At 42.9% G+C, this 23,049-nt stretch overlaps 1 protein-coding gene and 1 non-coding gene across 2 annotated transcripts in view; both read left to right on the top strand.

Moving 5' to 3' along the window:
• igf2r (insulin-like growth factor 2 receptor) overlaps window positions 1–23,049 on the top strand; it is a 205,297-nt gene that overhangs the window by 158,471 nt on the left and 23,777 nt on the right. Inside the window, exons 34-42 of the mRNA XM_070889968.1 lie at window positions 2,557–2,819; window positions 3,110–3,328; window positions 6,786–6,935; window positions 7,241–7,402; window positions 15,350–15,557; window positions 16,225–16,377; window positions 16,770–17,004; window positions 19,054–19,190; window positions 20,858–20,975. Of these exons, the coding sequence (XP_070746069.1) occupies window positions 2,557–2,819; window positions 3,110–3,328; window positions 6,786–6,935; window positions 7,241–7,402; window positions 15,350–15,557; window positions 16,225–16,377; window positions 16,770–17,004; window positions 19,054–19,190; window positions 20,858–20,975 (1,645 nt within the window). The remainder of the gene's footprint in view (window positions 1–2,556; window positions 2,820–3,109; window positions 3,329–6,785; window positions 6,936–7,240; window positions 7,403–15,349; window positions 15,558–16,224; window positions 16,378–16,769; window positions 17,005–19,053; window positions 19,191–20,857; window positions 20,976–23,049) is intronic.
• Window positions 20,264–20,460, top strand: LOC139274390 (U2 spliceosomal RNA). Its single transcript, XR_011595461.1, has one exon. It is a non-coding gene; the product is annotated as a U2 spliceosomal RNA (small nuclear RNA).

The raw sequence follows: 23,049 nt of genomic DNA, 5'->3' as shown, positions 1-23,049 counted from the left end.
TACCAGAAAGGCCCAGTTCAGTCAGTGTAAAATCAGCCTGCTATTCTCTAAGGTATATGATATAGAGCAGAAGGAGGCCATTCAGCCCATCGTAACCTGTGCTGCTCTGTGGTGGAGCTATCCAATTAGTTTCACTCCCCTACTCTTTCCCCATAGCCCTGTAATTTTCCCTTCAAGTATTTATCAAATTCCCTTTTGAAAGTTACTACTGAATCACCACCCTTTCAGGCAGCGCATTCCAGATCACAACATCTCTCACGTTTTAAAAAAATATATGTATCTCTTTCCTCATGCCGTTTTTGCCAATCATAAATCTGTGTCCTCTGGTTACTGACCCTTCTGCCACTGGAAACCGTTTCTCCTTATTTACTCTATCAAAACCACTCGTGATTTTGAGGACCTATCAAATCTCCCCTCTGCTCTAAGGAGAACAACCCTAGCTTCTCTCGTTTTTCCACATCCTGTATCCCTGGCCCCATTCTAGTAAATCTTTCCTGCACCCTCTCTAAGGCCTTGACATCCTCCCTAAAGTGTGATGGTCAGAATTGGCCACATTACTCCAGCTGGGACTTGACCAGTGTTTTATCAATGTTTAACATAACTTCCTTGCTTTTGTACTTTGCCTCCATTAATAAAGCCAAGGATCCTGTCTGCTTTGTTAATGGCCTTCTCGACTTGTTCTGCCACTTTCAAATATTTGTGTACATACATCCCCAGGTTTCTCTCTTTTTGCACTTCCTTTAAAATTATACCATTAGTTTATAAAAATAAAAAATGCTGGAAATACTCAGCAGGTCAGGCAGCATCCGTGGAGAGAGAAACAGTTAACATTTCAGGTCGATGACCCTTCAGAACCATTTAGTTTATATCTCATCTCTCCTTTCTTTCTTTCACCCAAAATGCATCACTTCACATTTCTCTGGTGAAATGGTCAGATACATGGCAGAAGACCTTTAATGTAGTCTGTTTAGTTCTCCTGAAGTCTGGCTGTTTCACCAGTTTGTCTCTGCTCCTGAAGTCTGCTACTATCCTCCTCACTTTACCACATCTGGCTGTTTCACCAGTTTGTCTCTGCTCCTGAAGTCTGTTACTATCCTCCTCACTTTACCATATTTGAGTTTTGTGTCAGCTGCAACCTTTGAAATGATGCCCTATATACCCAAGTCCAGGGATACGGGATGTGTGGAGAGACTAGAGAAGCTGGGGTTGTTCTCCTTAGAGCAGATAAGTGTTCAAAATCACAAATGGTTTTGATAAAGTAAATAAGGAGAAACTGTTTCCACTGGCAGAAGGGTCGGTAACCAGAGGACACAGATTTAAGATGATTGGCAAAAGAACCAGAAGCAGCATGAGGACATTTTTATATTGTCATTAATATATATCAAAAAGAGCAGTGGTCCTAATATTGACCCTGGGGTATGCTTCTCCCCAGTCTGGAAAAACAACCGTTCACCACTACATTCTGCTATCCATCCCTTAGCCGATTTTGTCCCCATACTCCCATTGTCCCTTTAATCCCATGGGCTTTAATTTTGCTTACAAGTCTATTATATGGTATTTTGTCAAACACCTGTTCATATACACATCAACTGCACAACCCTCATCCATCCTCTCTGTTATTTCGTCAAAGAATTCAATCAAGTTGGTCAAACGTGATTTGCTGTTAACAGATCCGTGTTGACTCCCATTTATTAGCTTATACTTTTCCAAATGCCAATTAATTTTTCTCTTGGATTATCAAAAGTTTACCCACTACTGATAGGCTAATTGCCGGGTTTATCCCCCTCCCATTTTTTAAATAGAAAGACAGACTTAGATTTATATAGCGTCTTTCACGACCACCAGATGTCTCAAAGCACTTGACAGCCAAGGGTCATGCAGTCTTTTGATTGCCATTAATCTGACCAGTTTACCAATTCTTGGGAGCCCAGTGACTAGGAAAATTGCCGATCTGAGTTGTTTAAACCACTTTATTCAGCCATTTCTGCAGAAAGTTGTTTTTGTATATAAACTATTTCCTATACCTGTGCAATTATGCTTCTATGTAGGAATTTCAAGTTGGATTAATCAGGTTCCTTTGTGACCTGTAACTTTACACTGATGGCAGTGTTGTCCATATATCATATCAGTCAGCGGTACAGTATGTTGAGTCGTGCATGCATCAGACCTAAGCATTTTAGTCCTCAAAGTGAGTGACACATTTGAAATGAATGCAGTGAACATTGCAGAATGAAAAGAATTGCCTGTCCTAGGAGATCACATGGCTCCGGTTGGGGTGGAGTGTAGAATGTTTCAGTATAAGGGGTGTTGCGGACTGGTTGGGCTGGGTTCTCTCTGCCTTTCTGTCATTGTTTATATGTAACCTTAAGGGCTGCTGATCAGGGACCGTGCAGCTCTTTTTGTCGGCCAGCGTGGATACGATGGGCTGAAATGGCCTCCTTCTGTGCTGTAAATTTCTATGTTTTTAAAACAGTTGACTTATTTTGAGAGCCTTTTTTCAGCTGATGTTTCATTTGAAAAGTAATGTGTTTATGCTTTTTAAACTTTTTTTTGCAGGTGTGTGTATTAAGGACGGTCAGAATGTAATCAATGCAGGGCGTTTCAGCACAGAACTGACTTACGTAGACCAGGTGCTGAAGCTCGTTTACAACGGAGGTGATTCCTGCCAAAGCAACCCCACACTTCATCACAGAAGTATCTTCAGCTTTGTCTGTGGCCCGATTGCAGATGCGGGCACTGGGCCGGTTCTGGTGGTTTCAGACGAGAAGACGTGCACTCATTATTTTTCTTGGCACACAAAGCTGGCCTGTGAACACGAGGTAGAGTTTTTAACAGAAGCTTTATAACCAGTAACATTAGAAACCGGCAGACATTTCTATTTCAATCACAGCCAATTCACATTTTTTTAAAACTTATTCACACGCAGCTTTCCTTTAATTCCTGTAATTGTTAACTTGGATGAAGTTTTCACATTTACCATTTAAAAATGCCAGTGTATTTATATAAGTAGTGATGGTTGGCCAGCTCCTAAACAAATTGACAGTATTTTCTTTCCTATTACAAAGTAACTTGGTTGTCATTTTCTTGTCCGTTCTGGTTTGTTGGCTAGGTGAGATGCTCGGTGAAGAATGGCAGTTCGATTATTGACCTCAGTCCTCTGATCCAGAAGACTGGGTATTATTCCGCGGAGGATGAAGATATTTCTGATGGTCAAGATGACACACCTGATTTTTACATCAACCTTTGCCAACCACTGAATGCTCTACCAGGGGTCACCTGTCCCCCCGGTTCAGCTGTGTGCATGGATCCTGTGAATGGGCCACCTGTGGTAAGTTGTTGTATATTGTCGTTCTAATGAAATGTTACATCTGAAAATTGAATTATTTCCGAATGTGTTTTGAGGTACAAATGTACAGATATAACCACTTAATTTTAAGGGGATTCCCAGAGTTACACAAGAAATAGGAGCAGGAATAGATCATTTGGTCCCTCGAGCCTGCTCCGCCATTCAATAAGATTATGGCTCATCTGATTTTGGCCTCAACTCCACTTCCCCGCCCACTCGCCATAACCCTGGACTCCCCTATCGTTCAAAAATCAGTATCTCCACCTTAAATATATTCAATGACCCAGGCTGAACATCTCTCTCTCGGGTAGAGAATTCCAAAGATTCACGACCCTCAGACGAAATTCCTCCTCATTTCCGTTTTAAATGGGCGAGCCCTTATTCTGAAACTATGGCCCCTAGTTCTAGTGTACATTGCTGTTTTGATCCACAGCTTCTAGCTGAATATCAGCAAAGTTCTCTCTCTTTTCACTACACTTTATATTCTAGTGACAAGCACAAGTCATTGTTGGATTTGGGGGTGGGGGGGACGCGTGGCAGCAGCAGAGAGAAAACTAAGAGCAACAACCTTTTCACGTGGCAGGTAATTAATCTTGCAAATCTGTGGAGGTGCCTCAGTACTCGTTGATAGGCAACTTTCTGGCAAATTGCATGAGCAGACCTTGAGGCCATCCTTGAAGGGGTGACCTCTGCTATACTGAGATTTTTGTTTGCGAAGTATATCCAAAAAGGCCCCAGAGTTGAACCATGTGGGTCACCACTACCTGTTGTCAACCATTTTGTAAAAACTGCCCTCAACTCCTACACTTGTTTTCTTCCTTCTATCCAATGTTTAATGCAGTTTATCCTCCCCTAATTCCATATCCTTCTCTGGTAATCTCACATGTGGTATCTTGTCAAGGGCTAGCTGAAATCCATATACAATACATCCACTGCATTTCCCTCCATTACCATGTCTGTTGCATCCTCCAAAGAATTCTGAGGTTTGTCGGACATTGGCCATTTTGAAATCTCTGCTGGCTCCTTCTCACCCTCTCCTGAATCAGAAGGTTGTGGGTTCAAGCCTCAATCCTGGGACTCGAGCACAAAATCCAGGCCGATAGTGCAGAATTCTCTCAGCATCGGAGGTATCATTTTGATGAGCCGTTAAACCAAGGCCCTGCCTACCCTCTCAGGTCGACATAAAAGATCCCACGGCACTATTTGAAGAAGAGCAGGGGAGTTCTACCCAGTGTCCTGGCCAATATTTATCCACAACCAAAACCTAAACACATGATCTGGTCATTATCACATTGCTGTTGATGGGACCTTGCAGTGTGCAAATTGGCTGCCCTATTTACTACATTACAACAATGAGAAGACTTCAAAGGTATTTCATTGACTGTAAAGCACCATGAGATGTTCTGAGGTTATATAAATGCATGTTTGATTTTTTTTCTAACTACTTTCTCCTTAGTGAGATATGTGGTAATTCCATCCTTAACGATTCCAAAATTTTCTCTCTCCAACAAGTGATTTCTTTCCCTGAGGTGTTGGGCTGCCTCCATCTCCTCCTTGGGTTCTGACGGTTTGAGCTTGCTCAATGCGAGTTTGACCCTTTCCCCGGACATGTTTGCACATGTCAAACCCAGTGCTCAAAACTTCCACATCATGCAGGAATGCTGCATCACTGTCCTTTACTGTGCTGACATTTTTAATTCTAGTTCTTCAATAAATATATTACTTGTATACAATGGGCTGGATGTTGGTCATTATTTTCGCTGGGTTTTTGGATGGTATTCACTTTTTTGATGAAATACGACCTGTTGCAATTTTGATCAAAGTGTACCGCCGGCGGTTTCGAAATACCGCTGGGGAGCAGACTGCCGGCGTGCAACACAACATAACCGCTTACGCCTGAGTTTAGTGGTAACAGTAGGTGAGGAGGAACCAGCCAGAACAGCAGTTTGATTAGTGGTAAAAATTAAACCCTGCAAATAAAGTACGTTTTTGTTTTTTTTTCCAATACTTTTGCAGCGATTCAGTGCAGAAGGATCCTGTGAATGTTTTTCCCTTTTTGATGGTTTTTTAAAATATTTTTTTTTCCTGCCCCCCTCCCTCCCCCTCCTAGGCCCAACTCACAGCCTCGGTCTAAATTTTTCTAGAATACCACTGAATTTGACCAGAATAATGTTTTCCGCTGAAAATCTACGTGCAACACCGATTTTTCCCGCTGGGCGGATTTAAAAAAGTGTTGATCAATTTTCCTCCGATCTTAAAAAAAAATCATAGCATTTTTTTTCGGTGGTAATCCAGTGGTGGTGGTTTTTCACCAACTCAGCCCAATGTTAGCTAATGTACTGAGCAATTCCTTCCCCCTCTGCACCTGATTATTTTCTGGAGAATGTATTTAGGGTAGCAGCTGGTGTAGCATTTTGCATCCTATTTTATGAAAAAGCATAAAAATCCCTGCTCCCTTCAGCATCAATTCTTCAGATCTAGATCTTGTCCTGCCAATATTTAGCTTCTTCACTACACCTTTCCTGTTTCTCAGTGTTGCTTTTTCTGCATGGAGCGATGATGAATTGTAAGATCTCATTGTCAATTGAGCTTGCTGTAAAAGTTGTAATTGTCAAATATCAGGATCGCCCCATATTTTTCTAAAATGGTATTAGTTTTTAGGTCACTTGTATTCTTTTATATTTTACCCACATGAGCAAGCAGGCAATCCTCCAACTAGGGGAAAACATTTGAACCCGTCACCTTTTTACATTAGTTTTTCTGTTCTCTTGTAAAGTTATTGATTCCTGTTTGGATTTGGTCTGAGTCCCAGCAACCCTCCAATATCACACGAAATGGCTATTGTGCCAACAGGCAATTAATCTGTGGGGTGGCAGGAAGGGGGAGGGATATATACAAACTCTGCTCAATCCTGTTCTTGCCCAACTCATTTATATTTGTAGATAGATAGAAGTACGCTCGCGCAAGCACGCGCACTACAGTCACTTTCCAGCGGATGTCATTGGATTTTTAAAAAATGAACAGCAAGCACTGGTTCTCTTTCGCTCTCGCGCTCGCTCTCTCGAGGCTTGCGCTCGCTCTCTCTGCCATCTGTCCTAATATGTCTCTTGACTATGGTAAAGACCCAGTATAAATGCAAGTTAGTGTTGAGGGGTATACTGTCTTGAAGGTCGTCTTTAGCTTCTGCCACTGGAGGTGAGGGTTATTCACTTGAATGTGGAGGATTAGCTAATTTCTTTCAAAAGAGGAAAATTAAATGGTTATCTTTGAAATCTTCCAAATATATAGTTGTCCAGAGTATTACTACTTTGTGTTTCAGGTTTGTTTTTAAATATTCGAAGCAGAGCATTAAAGCCTAAGCATGATACTTAATACAATTAATGTTAAAATCTCAAAAATTCAATATTTCAATAAGTTGCTTTTGTTTTCCTCATTTTAGGCTATTGGTTATATATCTGGATCTCCACAGATTAATCCAGCGACTCAGGAGGTCTACATTTCATTTAATAGCAATACTTCCTGCCAAGCCAACAAGGACTTGACTTATGACTCCCTCATTGTATTTCATTGTGTCAGAGGCGTAGATTTGGTAAGGAACTTGCTCGGGTTGTTCTACACTCTGGGTATAAAGTCTAAAATTCATGTAAATAGACCAGGTAGCAGTAAAAGGCTTGGATTGTCCTGTGTGTATATAATGACAAAGGTGTACTAGCTTTATGTAGGTAATTGTATGAGATAACCAGCCCACTTGCCAAGTTTAGTTTTTGTATTTTCTTCCTTTATATATGTACAAATGTTACATAATGTTGCATGTTGTAGCCATTTAGAAAGTTGTTGATGTTGAATTTTAAATGCTTAAACAGTGATCTATACAGTGGCAATTTTTCTCTCCAGGGAAAACCAAAGATGATGAGAAAATCAGACTGCAGCTATGTGTTTGAATGGGCAACTCCACTAGTCTGTCCAGATTCAGTGGTTACGTCCAGCTGTTCACTAACTGATCAACAGTTACATTACAAGTTCAATCTATCTCCTTTGACAGGAAGAAAGTACCAGGTAACTACTTTGATTCTAGGAAACTGCCCAGAGTATGATGCACTTGAGCTTGGATATAGGAGGCACAATATTAAAATTTGCAGACCGAGCAAAAATAGGGAGTCTGTCCAACTATAGGGGCACTTCAGAAGGATGTAGCTTGGTAGAGCGCAGATCGATTGCAAATGAAGTTTATTGTGGAAAGATGTGAAGTGGTTCACTCTGGTACAAATTTAAAAGGGACAGAAGAGCAAGGTTATTGAGGATTCAGATATACAAAGCTTTACAATTGTGAGCACAAGTTGATACTGCTGTAATTAAAAAAAATCCTAAGTTTTATGCATGGGGGGGGGGTTTAAGAGTGCAAATACTAAACCTATATAAATCATCAATTAGGCCATAGCTGGAATATTCTATACAGTTTTCAGTCCCTAGCTTTAGAAGGATCTCCAGCCCATTAAGAGGAATCAGAAGATAATTTTCTAAGAATGTCAATGATCAAAGGCTTAGTTATGAGAACTAGATGTTTTTTCCTATTGTAACACGCAAGTTTATAATGATCCAATCAGGGTGCTGAGATTTGAGGGTGATGTGACTAGGAAAGAACTATTTTCCACTGGACAGTGAGTCGGTAATGAGGGGGCATAAATATAAGATCAAGAGTGAGGGGTGAAGTTAGGAAAATGTTGGTGGTGCTTGCTGTGTTCTGGATATGTGCTGTGTATGTGGATTAAATTCGTGCTTGGGGCCAGTTGTGGGTAGGAAGGATCTGGACAGGAAGGATGGGTTGCACCTCAACAGGACATGGGACCAATGCTGTCGCAGGGAGTTTAACTAATGCTGTGGGGGAGGATTCAAATTAATTTTGCAAGGGGGGTGGGGGGGAAAAAGAGGAGCACCAGAATGAAGCATGAGAGAACGGATACAAAGTGCAGAGAGGACTGGGAGAGGCAAACAGCTTTAGAATAAAGAGTTGTTCAGATATAGGCAGGACTAGATGGGGGGGGGGGGGGGGAGGAAAGTGAGGCAGATTAAGATGGGTTTAGAGTGCATGAGCGTAAATGCCTGGAGCATGGTCGATCGGGTTGTTGAGCTGCCGGCACAAGTAGCCACATGGGATTATGATAGTGGCAATAACAGTGACCTGGCTCAAACAAGGGGAGGAACGGGCATTTGATATTCCTGAATATATTGTACTCCGGAAGATAGAAAAGGAAACAAAGGAGGGGGCTGGCAGCAGTATTGATCAAACATACTGTTACAGCACTGGAAAGGGATTATGTACTTGAGAGTTCAAAGACACAATCTATTGGGTTAGAATTGAACAATCGAGGAGTAATTGTGCTGCTTGGTGCATACTATAGGCCACCGGATAGTGGGAAGGAGATAGAGAAGCAAATTTGCAGGCAAATTCCAGAAAGATCCACGAAGTATGGAGTAGTAATAATAGAGGATTTTAACTATCCTAATATAAATGGGGCGAAAATAGTGTTAATGGAAAAGAGGGGGAGGAATTTCTGAAAGGCGTCCAAGAGAACTTTCTTGATCTGTATGTTTCCAGCTCAATGGGGTATGAAGCAGTGCAGGATCTAGTTCTGGGGAATGGGGAGAGTTTCACTGGGCGAGCATCTGGGAAACCGTGATCTCTATCATTGGGTTTAGAGTAATTATGAAAAACGACAAGGATCAAATGTGAAACTACTCAATTGGAGGGCGGCTCATTTCAGTGAGTTGAAAAGGAATCTGGCCCTGGTGGATTGGAATCAAAAATTGGCAGGTTGAAGAGTAAATGAACAATGGGAGGCCTTCAAAGAGGAAGTAGTTTGGGTACAGACTAGATACATTCCCACAAGGGGGAAAGGGGGCATCCAAAGCTAGAGCTCCCTGGATGAGTAAAGATATAGAGATTAAAATGAAAGATTAAAAAGGAAGCTATGATAAATGTCAGGTTCATAATCCAGCAGAGAACTAAGCTGAATACAAAAAGTACATGGGAGAACTGAAAAAGGAAATGTGGGGCAGAGTGTATTGGACTAGATTAGCAGGTAACATAAAAGGGAACTCTGATCTTTTAGAAACATAAATAGTAAAAGGGTAGTCAAAAGAAAGGTGGGACCGATTAGAAACCAAAAAAATTTTCTGGAGGCAGATAACATTGCTGAGGTACTAAATGCGTATGTTGTATCTGTCTTCATTAAATAAGAGAGTGCTGCCAATGTCACAGTAAAGGAAGGGGTAGTATCACTGCAGGAGTTCCTCAGGGCTGTGTCTTAGGCCCAACCATCTTCAGCTGGTCCATCAATGACCTTCCCTCCATTATACCGTCAGAAGTGGGGATGTTCACTGATGACTGCACAGTGTTCAGTGTCATTCACAACTCCTCAGATAATGAAGCAGTCCGTGCCCGCATGCAGCAAGACCTGGACATTCGGGCTTGAGCTGATAAGTGGCAAGAACCATTCACACCATTCAAGTGCCAGGCAATGACTATCTCCAACAAGCAAGAGTCTAACCCCCGCCCCTTGACATTCAATGGCATTACCATCGCCGAATCCCCACCATCAACATCCTGGGAGACACCATTGACCAGAAACTTAACTGGACCAGCCCCACATACTATGGCAACAAGAGCAGGTCAGAGGCTGGGTATTCTGCGGCAAGTGTTTCACCTCCTGACTCCCCATAGCCTTTCCACCATCTACAAGGCACAAGTCGAGTGTGATGGAATTCTCTCCACTTGCCTGGATGAGTGCAGTTCCAACAACACTCCAGCTTGACACCATCCAGGAGAGAGCAAACGGCTTGATTGGCACCCCATCCACCACCTTAAACATTCACTCCCTCCACTACTGGCACACCGTGGCTGCAGTTTGTACCATTTATAAGATGCACTGCAGCAGCTCGCCATGGCTTCTTCGGCAGCTACTACCAAACCGCGACCTCTACCAGCTAGAAACACAAGGACAAGGGCAGCAGGCGCATGGGAACACCATCAGCTCCAAGTTCCCCTCCAAGTCACACACCATCCTGACTTGGAAATATATTGCCATTTCTTAATCGTCGCTGGGTCAAAATCCTGCAACTCCCTCCCTAACAGCACTGTGGGAGTACCTTCACCACACGGACTGCAGTGGTTCAAGAGGGCAGCTCACCACCGCCTTCTCAAGGGCAACTAAGGATGGGCAATAGATGCTGGGCTTGCCATGAATGAATTTTTTTTTAAAAAGTGAGAAATTGGATAGGATAAAAATAGACACTGAGCATGTACTTAAAGGCTTGGCAGTGTTCAAGGTAGAAGTGTCACCCGGTCTGGATGGGATAGAAGAACCTAAGTTGCTGAGGGAAGTAAGGGTGGAAATTGCAGAGGCTCTGGTCGCAATCACCCAATTATCTTTAGCTATGGGAGTGGTGCCAGAGGACTGACTGTTTGCAAATGTTACACTCCTGTTCATAAAAGGGGAGAGGGATAAATCCAGCAAATTAGGCCAAGTAGTCTAACGCTTGTGGTGGGAAAATTTTGAGACATTAATCTAGGACAAAATTAATTGGCACATGGGAAAATATGGGTTAATAAATGAAAGCCAGCACTGGTTTGTTAAAGGCAAATTGTGTTTGACTAACCTGATTGAGTTATTTGAAGTAACAGAGGGTGAATGAGGGTAGTACAGTTGATATTGTGCATGTGGACTTTCAAAAATCATTTGATAAATACCACAATAGATTAACTAGAAAAATTGAAGTCCATGCCCCCAAGGGTCAGTGGCAGCATGGATCCGAAATTGGTCATGGGAGAGAAAGCAGAGAGTAGTGGTGAACGGTTGTTTCTCTCACTGGAGAGAAATGTGCTGTGGTGCCCCCCCAAGTGTCGGTATTGGGACCACTGCTCTATTTTTTATATATATATATATATATATATGAGACCTAGACTTGGAAATCAAGGGCATAGTTTCATTGTTTGCAGCTGATACAATCCTCCTCACTTAACTATATTTGCAAGTTTTGTAACAGACTTCAGGAGGACAGACTGGTGAAATGGGCAGACACATGGCAGATGAAATTTGATGCAGAGAAGAGAGAAGTGTTGCATTTTGTAGAAAGAATGAGGGGCAGCAAAATAAACTGGCTGAGGGTGCAGGAACAAAGACTTACATTTATATAGCTCCTTTCACAACCACCGGTTGTACCCAAAGGCTTTACAGTCAATGAAGTGTAGTCACTGTTGTAATGACTAGGAAACGCGGCGGCCAATTTGCACACAGCAAGCTTCCATAAACAGCAATGTGATGACCAGATAATCTGTTTTTTCTAAAGTGATGTTGATCGAAGGATAAATATTGACCAGGACACCAGCGTTAACTCCCCTGCTCTTCGAAATAATACCATGGAATCTCTTGAATCCACCTCAGAGGGTAGACAGAGCCTCGGTCTCATCTGAAAGATGGCACCTCTGATGGTGCAGCACTCCCTCAGTACTGCACTGGAGTGTCGGCCTAGATTTTTGTGCTCCAGTCTCTCGAGCGGAACTCGAACCCACAACCTTCTGACTCGGGCAAGGGTTGCTACCAACTGAGCCACAGCTGACTGACAGACATGGGAGTGTACATCTTTGAAGGTGGCAGGACAAGCTGGAATGTTGTGGCCAATTATGGCCACCACACTTTAGGAAGGCCCTGGAGAGGGTGCAGAGTAGATTTACTAGAATGGCACCAAGGGTGAAAGACTTCAGTTACCTGGCGAGACTAGGGAAACAGGTTGTTCTTCTTGAAACAGAGAAGGATAAGCGAAGATTATAATCCGGGATGCTGAGGAGCGCAGACATCTTGGGGTGGGGGGAGGGGGATAGCTGGAGGAGTTAAAGATGGGCAGGGGCGAGGCCATGGAGGGATTTGAAAATAAGGATGAGAATTTTGAATTTAAAGTGTTGCTTAACTGGAAGCCAATGTAGGTCAGCGAGCACAGGGCTGATGGGTGAGCGGGACTTAGTGCAAGTTAGGACACGGGCAACCGAGTTTTGGATCACCTCCAGTTTACGTAGGGTAAAATGTGGGAGGCCAGACAGGAGTGCACTGGAAGTGTCAAGTCTAGACGTAACAAAGGCATAGATGAGGGCTTCAACAGCAGATGAGTTGAGGCAAGGGTGGAGACAGGCGATGTTGCGGAGTTGGAAATAGGCGATATTAGTTATGCTGCGGATATGTGGTCGAAAGCTCATTTTCGCTGGTTCAGCTTCAGACAGGAGTTGGGGAGAAGGATGGAGTCAGTGTCTAGGGAACAGAGTTTGTGGCAGGGACCAAAAACAAATGCTTCGGTCTTCCCAATATTCAATTGGAGAAAATTTCTGCTCAACCAGAACTGTATGTCGGCCAAGCAGGCTGACAATTTAGAGATCGTGGAGGGGTCTAGAGAAGTGGCAGTGAGGTAAAAACATAAGAACATAAAAAATGGGAGCAGGAGTCGGCCATTTGGCCCCTCTAGCCTGCTCTGCCATTCAATAAGATCATAGCTGATCTGATCTTGGCCTCAACTCCACTTCCCTGCTCTCTCCCCAAAACCCTTGACTCCCTTATCTCTCAAAAATCTGTCTATCTCCACGATAAATATATTCAATGACCCAGCCTCCAGAGCTCTCCAGGGTAGGGAATTCCAAAGACTCGCTACCCTCAGAAGAAATTCCTCCTCATTTCCGTTTTAAATGGGCGACCTCTTATTCTGTGCCCCCTAGGTCTAGATTCCCCTACAAGAGGAAACATCCTCTTTGCATCTACCCCGTCAAGCCCTCTTAGAATCTTATACGCTTCAATAAGATCACCTTTGACTTCTAAATTTCAGTGAGCATATGCTCAACCTTCATATGAAAACCGCTTCATCTCCGGAATCTACCTCGTGAACCTTCTCTGAACTGCCTCCAATGCAAATATATTTTTTCTTTTTAAATAAGGAGACCAAAACTGTATGCAGTATTCCAGCAGTGATCTCACCAACGACCTGTACAGTTGTAGCAGGACTTCCTTATTTTAAAATCCATTCACTTTGTAATAAAGGCCAACATTCAATTTGCTTTCCTAATTACCTGCTGGATCTGCATGCTAACTTTTTGAGTTTCATGTATAAAGACTCCCAAGATCCCTTTGTACCGGAGCATTTTGTAATCTCTCCCCATTTAAATAATTTGCGCTTTTATTTTTTATTTTTTCTGCCAAAGTGGATAACCTCACATTTTCCCACATTATATTCCATCTGCCAATTTTTTTCCCACTCACTTAACCTGACTATATCCCATTGCAGATTATTTACATCCTCCTCACAACTTGCTTTCCCACCTACCTTTGTATCATCAGCAAATTTAGCTACATTACACTTGGTCCCTTCATCCAAGTCATTAATATAAATTGTGAATAGCCGAGACCCCAACACCGATCCCTGTGGCACCCCACTAGTTACAGTTTGCTAACCTGAAAATGACCCATTTATCCCAACACTTTTTTCAGTTAGTTAGCCAATCCTCTATCCACACTGATATATTACCCCCAACCCCAGGTAGAGCTGGGTGTCATCAACGTGCATGTAGAAACTAATGCTGTGTTTTCGGATGATGTCACCAAGAGGCAACATGTAAATAAGAAATAGGAGTGGGCTGAGGATAAATCCTTGGGGGACACCAGAGGTAATGGTGCGGGGGAGCGAGAAGATTCTCTAGCTACGGTTAGATAGGCAAGAATGGAGCCAGGCAAGTTCAGTCCCACCCAGCTGGACGACGGTGGAGAGGTGTTGAAAGATAGAACCATGTCAAAGGCTGCAGACAAGTCAAGAAGTTGGAGGAGGGATAATTAGCCTTTGTCACAGTTCAGTTAGTTTCAGTTCGGCTAGAATTGTTTCTCAGTAGCGGTTGCTGCATTGGGTCTGAGCAAGAACAGATAGATCCAGCAGGGGTAAACGGATTGCTGGCATAGAACGGGTCAGCAGGAAACGCAGCTTCAGCAGCATTTTCCACTCATCTCGAAGGATGTATTCACACTACACAATTTTCTTTTGGTTTACACCAGTGATGCAGTTATCAGTCTTCGCTCCATAGTTGCACTCTTGTATTTTAAGTCAGAAGGTCATCCGTTCACACCTCAATTCAAAGACGGCACATCGTCTAGGCTGACACTCCAATACTGTACTGTCTCAGATGGGACCATAACCCTAGGTCCCTCAGATGTGGGTAAATGATCCCATGAAACTATAGAACAGCAAGGGGTCTCCTGGCCAATATTTATCCCTCAACCAACATTACAATAAAAACCAGATCATTATCTCATTGATGTTTGTGAAACCTTACTGTGCACACATTAGTTGCTGTGTTTCCTACATTACAACAGTGGCTACACTTCAAAGGTTCTTCATTGGCTGTAAAGTGCTTTGGCACGTACTGAGCCCTGAAAGCACTATATAAATGTGTGTTTCTTTTTTTTTCATTTAAATGCAGCCCAAATTGGAAGTCTGGCTCCTAATTGGTGTCTTGCAGGTGATCGATTCTTTCCATTTCACTCGAGTTATTTCGGGTCTCAACACCTGGTTTACATTTTTAACTTTAGTATTGATGCAAAGTTGAAAACGCTTTGCACCAGTGCTCAACTTGTAGTGTGAATGCACTGTAAATGAATGAAATACTAACATTCAAATGTAGTACCAAGTGGGTAATGCCCCTCAGTTCTTGGATGCTATAACAGCAAGTTGGCTTTGGGTCCTTCTGCTTAAACTTTAATGGACGTTGTCCACTTATTTAAGGCAGATAAATTGAGGTTACTGTTGAGTCCGGCTTCTAATTAAACATTTAATGAACCAAGTTGCCATAGCAATATGGTAAAGTTTCAGGCTTTTAATAAATATAAGGAGTATTTTCAGCTAAAATATCCTCTTGATGCAGAATAGCTTTGCAATTCGCATAATGGTGCCCTGAAATAATAGACTCTCTTGATCCCTCAGGTTCAGTCTGGGACGAGGACGTATTACCTGAACGTATGTGCAGCAGTCAAAGACGTACCTGGCAACAAGTGTAAAGACAGTGCTGTCTGCTTGGTCTCAGGAGATGAAGCTGCTTCATTTGGCAACCCAAAGGCTATGACCCTAGAGTACAAACACCAGCATCAGGCCTTAATGTTGCATTATGGGAGTAGTGACCTGTGCCCAAAAGGTAATGATGGAAGAAATTGATTGTTTGTTTACTAAGCCTCTTGTATATTTTGAAGAAAACACGATCATAATGCTTAAAATGTATCACTTGTAGACAATCACTTGCCTTGTGTTTGGAAGTGACATGCTATGCAGTGTTTTGTTTGAATTCCTATTGGGTAAAGACCCCACCCTGGGGAGCGCCAGCAAGTCTCCGGTTTCTTCGGTTATTCTGAATTAGCTGACCTTAGCCAGGGCAGTAATATAGGGAGCCCTGGTCTTGGGAAAGATAACAATGATTCCTGCTGGAAGTACCTTTGTCGATGTTGGGTGGCGACAGGATCTGGCTGGGTTATTATGCTGTACATAGTTGAATGGCTGACCAATGCTCGGTGCCTAGGCTCGTGTATGAAGATGGCCACCTGGGTGGGTACTGGAGGGCTATTAAACTGTAGTCCAGAAAACTGAGGGAGAGAGACAAAGAATAAAAGATGGATCTATAGTAAGATGGAGGGTAACTGACAGTGACAGGAGGTGATATGCTTTTTTGTTTTTGTCTGAACAACAATGCAAGTGATCAGATTAATTATTAAATGTCCAAATATCAGGATGCTTTACTTTCAACCAGGCTTGGCCGTTACCTGTTGCACTTGGGGTGAATAATGTGCTTCTTTTTCTGCCTTTAACAGTGACCAACAAGGGAGAGCTTTGCAGATTCCCTTTTAAGTTTCTCAGTGAGTCTTACAGGGAGTGTACAATTTCTGGAAGAACAGATGGATTTCTGTGGTGTGCAACAACCGATGACTACAACAGGGACAAAGCATGGGGCTTCTGTAGTAATGGTATGTAACAGTTACCAGTGTTTTTATACATGAATGGGTGTAACGTATGCACCTGTCAGTATGCGCTCCGGTTTGTGGAGTTGTTGAGTTGTGAGTGGCTTAGCCAGTCATGTGATGTTCACCAGACTCAATAAAACTCCAGCCAGTTGGGTTCAGTGGCTCTACGATGAGGCAGGAGGTGGGCGAGCCTGGTGGATGAACTGGTAATGTGTAGTGTGCTTGTTAAACCTTTGTTAATAAACCAACTAGTTTTTAATAGCAGTGTGTTGCTATGAATTCTTAAGCAAAGAACCCGTGAAGCAAATATATTACAATGGGTATGTGTCATTTAAGCATTTACTTCCTTTTCAGTTAATTGTTATTTAATAAACCGTTAAATTCAATGGTTTCAGCAACTGCAACTCGGAGATCGACAATCATCTTCAAATGTGATGAGACAGCTGAAGTTGGGAGCCCTGAAGTGCTGAGCGAGACCCTCGATTGTTCGACAACATTTGAATGGAAGACGAGCACAGTTTGTCCACCCAAGCGGATGGAATGCAAGATAGTTCACAGTCACAAGAGCTATGATTTGCGAATGCTTTCTTCCCTTACCGGATCATGGAAGTTCTCTTCTGGCGATTACACGTAAGTTACCGATTTCTTGCCATTTATAGGGATCGCTTCTGTTTCTTATACAACGTCTGTGCTGTATTTCAGAGTTGTCACAATCTACTCTGCATATTCAGTATTGCTTTAACTTAAAAGGAACTTTTGGGAACGACTCAATGAGTAGCTGAGCCTTGCAGACCAGAAATTAAGGTGCCAGGTTTGATTGCTAGTCTGTACTGTTGGCTAATCTCCGTCTAGAAGGGTGGGGGCGGTGTTGCATTTGGCTTCATGGCCTCTACGTTGAGAGGAAAACGATGGTTCCTTCTCCTAATGGTTGTCCACCAGCCTTGCTGGACATGCGCATGTGCAGATGTCGGTTGAAGGCACAATTGAGCTTTACTTTAGTCATCCCTTGGTCAGATTGTGTAGAATCTCAGTTGAATAATAGTCACTCTGATGCGATAGTGAATGATGCCCATTGCCTGTAGAAAAGCACCCCAGTAAGAATCGGCCCTTTTAAGGGAAGTGGAGAAAATTGATTAAGAAAAACAGTTGTAAGTTTTAAAACAAAAAGCAAGTGTCTGGCCAATATTTATTTTAGCAGTACAAATACTAATTTGTAAAATTTTTTACCTGATTTCTAGACTTGAGAAAAGGTGCAATTAAGTGAGAGTGCTTATTTTAAAGGTAAACGTCAGTGTATATAATCTCTGTCCCTCTCAAAAGCTATTGGGAGTGCGTGTTCGTTTTTGTGTAGTGCTTGCACTGGGAGTATCATAACACATTACAATATTAGGATCAGTGTATTTATTATAACTACTTCCAACCCTGCCCCCCTCTTTCTCTTTCCCCCCCCTCCCCTCCCCTCCCCGCATCCAACCTCAAATGTGAGTGTCTATAAATCATAACTATCTGTAGGGTGACTGGGAGGGCAGAGCCATGTGATCTCATTGTAGAATGGATATGCTACTAAGGAATTTCCATGCCCAATAACTGAGTCTACCCTTTAGTGGAAATGCTGCTTTTGAAGTATTGTACATGAGAGCACTAAAACACATCTTGTACATAAAGGAGACTACAATTTGTAGTGTTCTTGCTCTGTTGTTTTACACTTGGCTTTGGCTAGGGAAGTCCAAATTATGGCCCATCGGCAAAATAGCCCAGAAGCCCAAGCAATTCGGTTCTACTTTACGTTTTGAATGTTCAGCCTGGAGATTTGCTAAGGGCAGTTCTTTGTGCTGTTTGCTCACTGGTGAATGAATCCCAAATCCAAACACAAAATCTGTTCATAGCGGCTTGAGCTATAGGCGTTGACAGCATTGTATGTGGATCATGAGGCTCTGTAGTGAGCATTTACTTGGTCCATGAAGATGAAAAGCTGGGGCACTCTTGACCTAGATTGTACTTCAAAAAAACATCTGAATTTTACATTGGTTTATCTGCTGCTGCAGTTGTAAATTTACTTTTGTATTATTTGGAAGAGCATCTATTGATTGAGTGCTTGTTGGCACAATAATCTTGCACGCTTCAGGATTAAGGTGTGTTTTGGTGCCCAAGGAGTTTTCAGGAGCAGGAGTGAGTGTTGGATAGGAGTGCACTGGGCCAACCCTTTCTTGTCTACAGACACCATTTGGGTATTGGGAGCAGAGGATGGCATCGTCCCTGGATATCAGCCTAAAAATAAACAGACTTTAAAGCCAGAAATTGGGCTGGGTAATAACAGCTTGCGCTATGGAATTCCCACTTCACTGCACTGATCTCAATTGAATGTCTAAAACGTCTAAATTCTCACCACAGAGATCGTGACATCTTTGTGGGAAGTTCTCTTCACGGTCAGCAGCCAACGCCTTTGCTTCATCACTGATCTCAAGTTACGAGCACTTGTATTTAAAGTCTAAACACCGTGCTGGTGGTTATTCTGCGTGTAGTGAGCAATAAGATTGATTCAGTTCAAATACTTGGTTGTTTAAGTAACTGCACTATTCATTTGGGTGTGTTGTCTTCCTTGGATCTTAGCATTTATAAACTTGACCCTAGGGATGATTTTGCTATGGGTTACACAGAGTCTATATCTTTATCTTTTAGGTATTACATGAATCTCTGTCTAGGAGTTCGCGAAGGACCCACAGGCTGCCCTGCATATGCCAGCCTGTGCAGAAAGAGTAAAAATGGTAAAACCCAGGTATTGGGACTTGTTCACACCCAGAAAATCAGCATTCAAGGTATGATGCCTTGTCAGTTGTATTACTGTGTGCTATGTGTATATTAACATAGCTGTGTACATATAGTGTAATTAAACAATTATAGTTTCCGAAATAATGTACTGTTTGTAGAAGTCGGAATCTCCAGTCACATTAAGCTGTATAAATGGTTTGTGTCCGTCAGCTTCTCCTGAATAGGAAAGCTGAAGCCATTTACTAAATTGTACTGCCTTGATTAAGAAGAAAATAAATACCCACTGGCAACATGTATGTGCACTGCCTCTTGCTAATGGTCACGATGCATTTTCATCCCCACCCTGCCGAGTGCATTCTGCACAGGGAACGTGGGTGAAATATTTCTGGGACATATGCCACTTGAACAGGAGGTGATACAGACTCGGTCTTGAAGTGAGATATGTATAATCATTCACTTTCGTTTGTTCTCTCTCTTGCACTGTGTCTCAGATCTCGCTTGCTGGCACCCTCATGTTCATGCACCATCTTGGAGCAGCATTTTCTTCCATTTGACTGCCCTGGAGCTGCACATAAGTCAGATGCCCAAAGCCGTACTCTCTGCAGACAAAATGTTGCACAGTTCCTTGACAACAGCCAGAATGAAGCAATATGTTCTCTTGCATCATTGATGTTACATGACTTTGTAGTATGAGTATGTCTCAAATGGTCAACAAGACATGCTGCTGTTTTCCTTTGTAGTTTATATTCCAAGCAGAAAGGGAAGGGAGATTTGATGCATACTACATGATCACAGTTTAGCGTGATTAATGTTGTACCAGTTTCCTATATGTCCTTGCATCACACTAAGTTCAGCCCTTTTTGTTTGAAAGGTCACACTGGAGATTATCGCTATATCCCATTTAACTGTATGAGCAGTATGCTGCTTTAACCAAGCTTCATTGTTTATACTTGATTACTTTTGAAAATGTATATGTTGAAAACTGGCCATGTCTAAGAAGTGCTGTCACCTTGGTGAGTATTAGGGTGTAGACCATAGATTCTCCACTACTACTACTACTACTGCTATAAACTCAGCGTGGTCTAATGTGCAGCAGCTGCTCTTAGTTTGATCTATAAACATCGCTTCTCGGCCTTTTGGCTAAGATCATGCGTAACTGACCTGACAGGGGAGTAACCATGACCCCAAAGTGGTTCTCCCTGGATCAGGAAGGTGGTTCTCCTATGCTTTTTGGAAATAGGAGGTGCGTGGGGTGGATTGAACCATCCACCTCCACGGAGGTGTGTGGGGTTGCTGACCCATCCACCTCCATGGCACGAACCTGGTATTGCAGTACTTCCAGGAACGGTGCAGTGGCTCTCGGCCTTTTGGCTAAGAGCATTGGCGCAGAGTGATCCTTGATGTGTGCAAGGTGACCTCTGGCATTTGTGATTTGACAAAAGAATTAGAAAGATTGGCTACGAATAAATAAAACAGATCATTTGTTACTTTGGTTGTGCCTGTCATGTAGCCATGTCAGTCAGCTGAATTCTATTGCTTCATTCTCTGGACAAGGTGGTCTTTGGAGCTCATTTTTGGTTAAAATAATCTAAGTTTACGTTCTACACAGAATATCTAATCATTTAGTGGTATAATCGGTAAATGTGGATAAATATGAATACTGGTTAACATGGCACATGCCAATTTAGTCTCAAAGCTTTTTCTCTCTTTCCAGATAAATATCTTTCTGTGAATTATTCAAATGGCTATTTTGCGTGTAGTACAGGCAAACACGCGAAGACTACTATACAACTGCAATGCTCATCAACAAGTGGAGCGCCAGTGCTGGAGAGGTGAGGAGAATCTTCTTCCCAGTACTTGAAGAATTTCTGGAAGTATGGCATCCTGTTGGCATTGTATCTCCACGTTTCTGTAGATCACTGACCATGACTGAACCATTAGAGGAGCAGGGCAAGGCAACAGGAAAGGGAAGGTGGGATAATTGAAAAGTAGGTTATCCAAGACTGTTGTACATCTCGTGGTACCTGGTTAGAAAGTGACACCGGCAGAGGTCGGTCACTATGCTGCCCATCCAGCCTCTGAAAGGCAGCATTGCCATCCCTGCTCAAGATGGTGAGAATTTCCCATCAGAATAATACTTCCAGTACATTTTATGGGAATTAACGTAGTTTATATTATATTGTAGGATCCATACTTTTCTTCCCTCAAGCTAATGCTGATTGAAAGTAAAGTAACACTGGAGGTTAGATTTAATACACCAGCAATTAGACCCCAAGCATTGTTTGTCAGTGGTTGTGCTTCTGTAACTGGGCAGTGATGGTGTGGTTTTGGAGGAAATTTAAAGGGAGAACCATTGTTTGGGGTGAGGAACAAAACATTATCCCTAACCAAATGGCAGAGTTTCTAAAAACGAAGTTAACTCTGCAGGTGTTAGCCTTGTACTTTTTGAAGAAGGATGGTTTATCTTGTTCCCAAGTGTTCTGTTATTGGGTAAACACAGATTGTATCTCTCTCGTCCGGGACACACACCCGGAAACATCCGTGGTTCGACATTAGTTGGGCCTGCGGGGAGGAGAGTTTATTTTTTTTTGTTTCCATTGACTACAATGGCTGATCAGTCACTGTGTTTGGCGATGGGCTGGGAGTGTCAGTCAGTCAGTGTGTGCGCGGATGCAGAGGGATCTGTCCACAGGCTGCCGTGGCACGCGCTTGCATACAGGAGCTGTCCACCGGTACCGGTAAGCGAGACCTCCCATGGTTCGGGAAATTCTCTTCCAGCACCGGTCAGGTCCTGAGGGTGCTGGACTGCAGAGGTACAACTGTACTACAAACTGCTCCAATTTTAGTTTATTTTTGGGTATCCTCCATATTGTATCGAATGAGTGATTTATCATCTCTTGGACAAGTTTCTGTTAACTATTACATATTTCTAATTTGCATGGGAACACCATCACCTGCAAGTTACGTAGAAAATAGGTGCAGGAGCAGGCCATTCGGCCCTTCGAGCCTGCACCACCTGTCAATGTGATCATGGCTGATCATGCAAATTCAACACTCCACTCCTGCCTTCTCTCCATACCCCCTGATCCCTTTAGCTGTAAGGGCCACATCTAACTCCCTTTTAATATATCCAATGAACTGGACTCAACAACTTTGTGGTAGAGAATTCCACAGGTTCACAATTCTCTGGGTGAAAAAATTTCGCCTCCTCTCGGTCCTAGATGACTTAGCCCTTATCCTTAGACTGTGACCCCTGGTTCTGGACTTCCCCACCATCGGGAACATTCTTCCTGCAACTAACCTGTCCAAACCCATCAGAATTTTATAGGCTTCTATGAGATCCCCTCTCATTCTTCTCAATTCCAGTAAATATAAGCCTAGTCGATCTAGTCTATCCTCGTATGTCAGTCCTGCCATCCTGGGAATCAGTCTGGTGAACCTTCGCTGCACTCCCTCAATAGCAAGAATGTCCTTCCTCCAATTAGGAGACCAAAACTGCACACAATATTCAAGGTGTGGCCTCACCAAGGCCCTGTACAACTGCAGTAAGACCTCCCTGCTCCTATACTCAAATCCTCTTGCTGTGAAGGCCAGCATGCCATTTGCTTTCTTTACTGCCTGCTGTACCTGCATGCCAACTTTCAATGACTGATGTACCATGACACTCGGGTCTTGTTGCACCTCCCCTTTTACTAATCTGTCATCATTCAGATAATCTGCCATCCTGTTTTTGCCCCCAAAGTGGATAACCGCACATTCATCCACATTGGGCAAATGCATGGCAGATGCAGTATAATCACCTAACCTGTCCAAGTCACCCTGCAGCCTCTTGGCATCCTCCTCACCGCTCACACTGCCACACCATCCTGACTTGGAAATATATCACTATTCTTTCATCGTCACTGG

The sequence above is a fragment of the Pristiophorus japonicus genome, chromosome 9 (genome assembly GCF_044704955.1).
Source record: "Pristiophorus japonicus isolate sPriJap1 chromosome 9, sPriJap1.hap1, whole genome shotgun sequence".
Lineage (NCBI taxonomy): Eukaryota > Metazoa > Chordata > Chondrichthyes > Pristiophoridae > Pristiophorus > Pristiophorus japonicus.
Note: the sequence above shows the minus strand (reverse complement) of the source record. Positions and strands in the feature narration are given on the sequence as shown.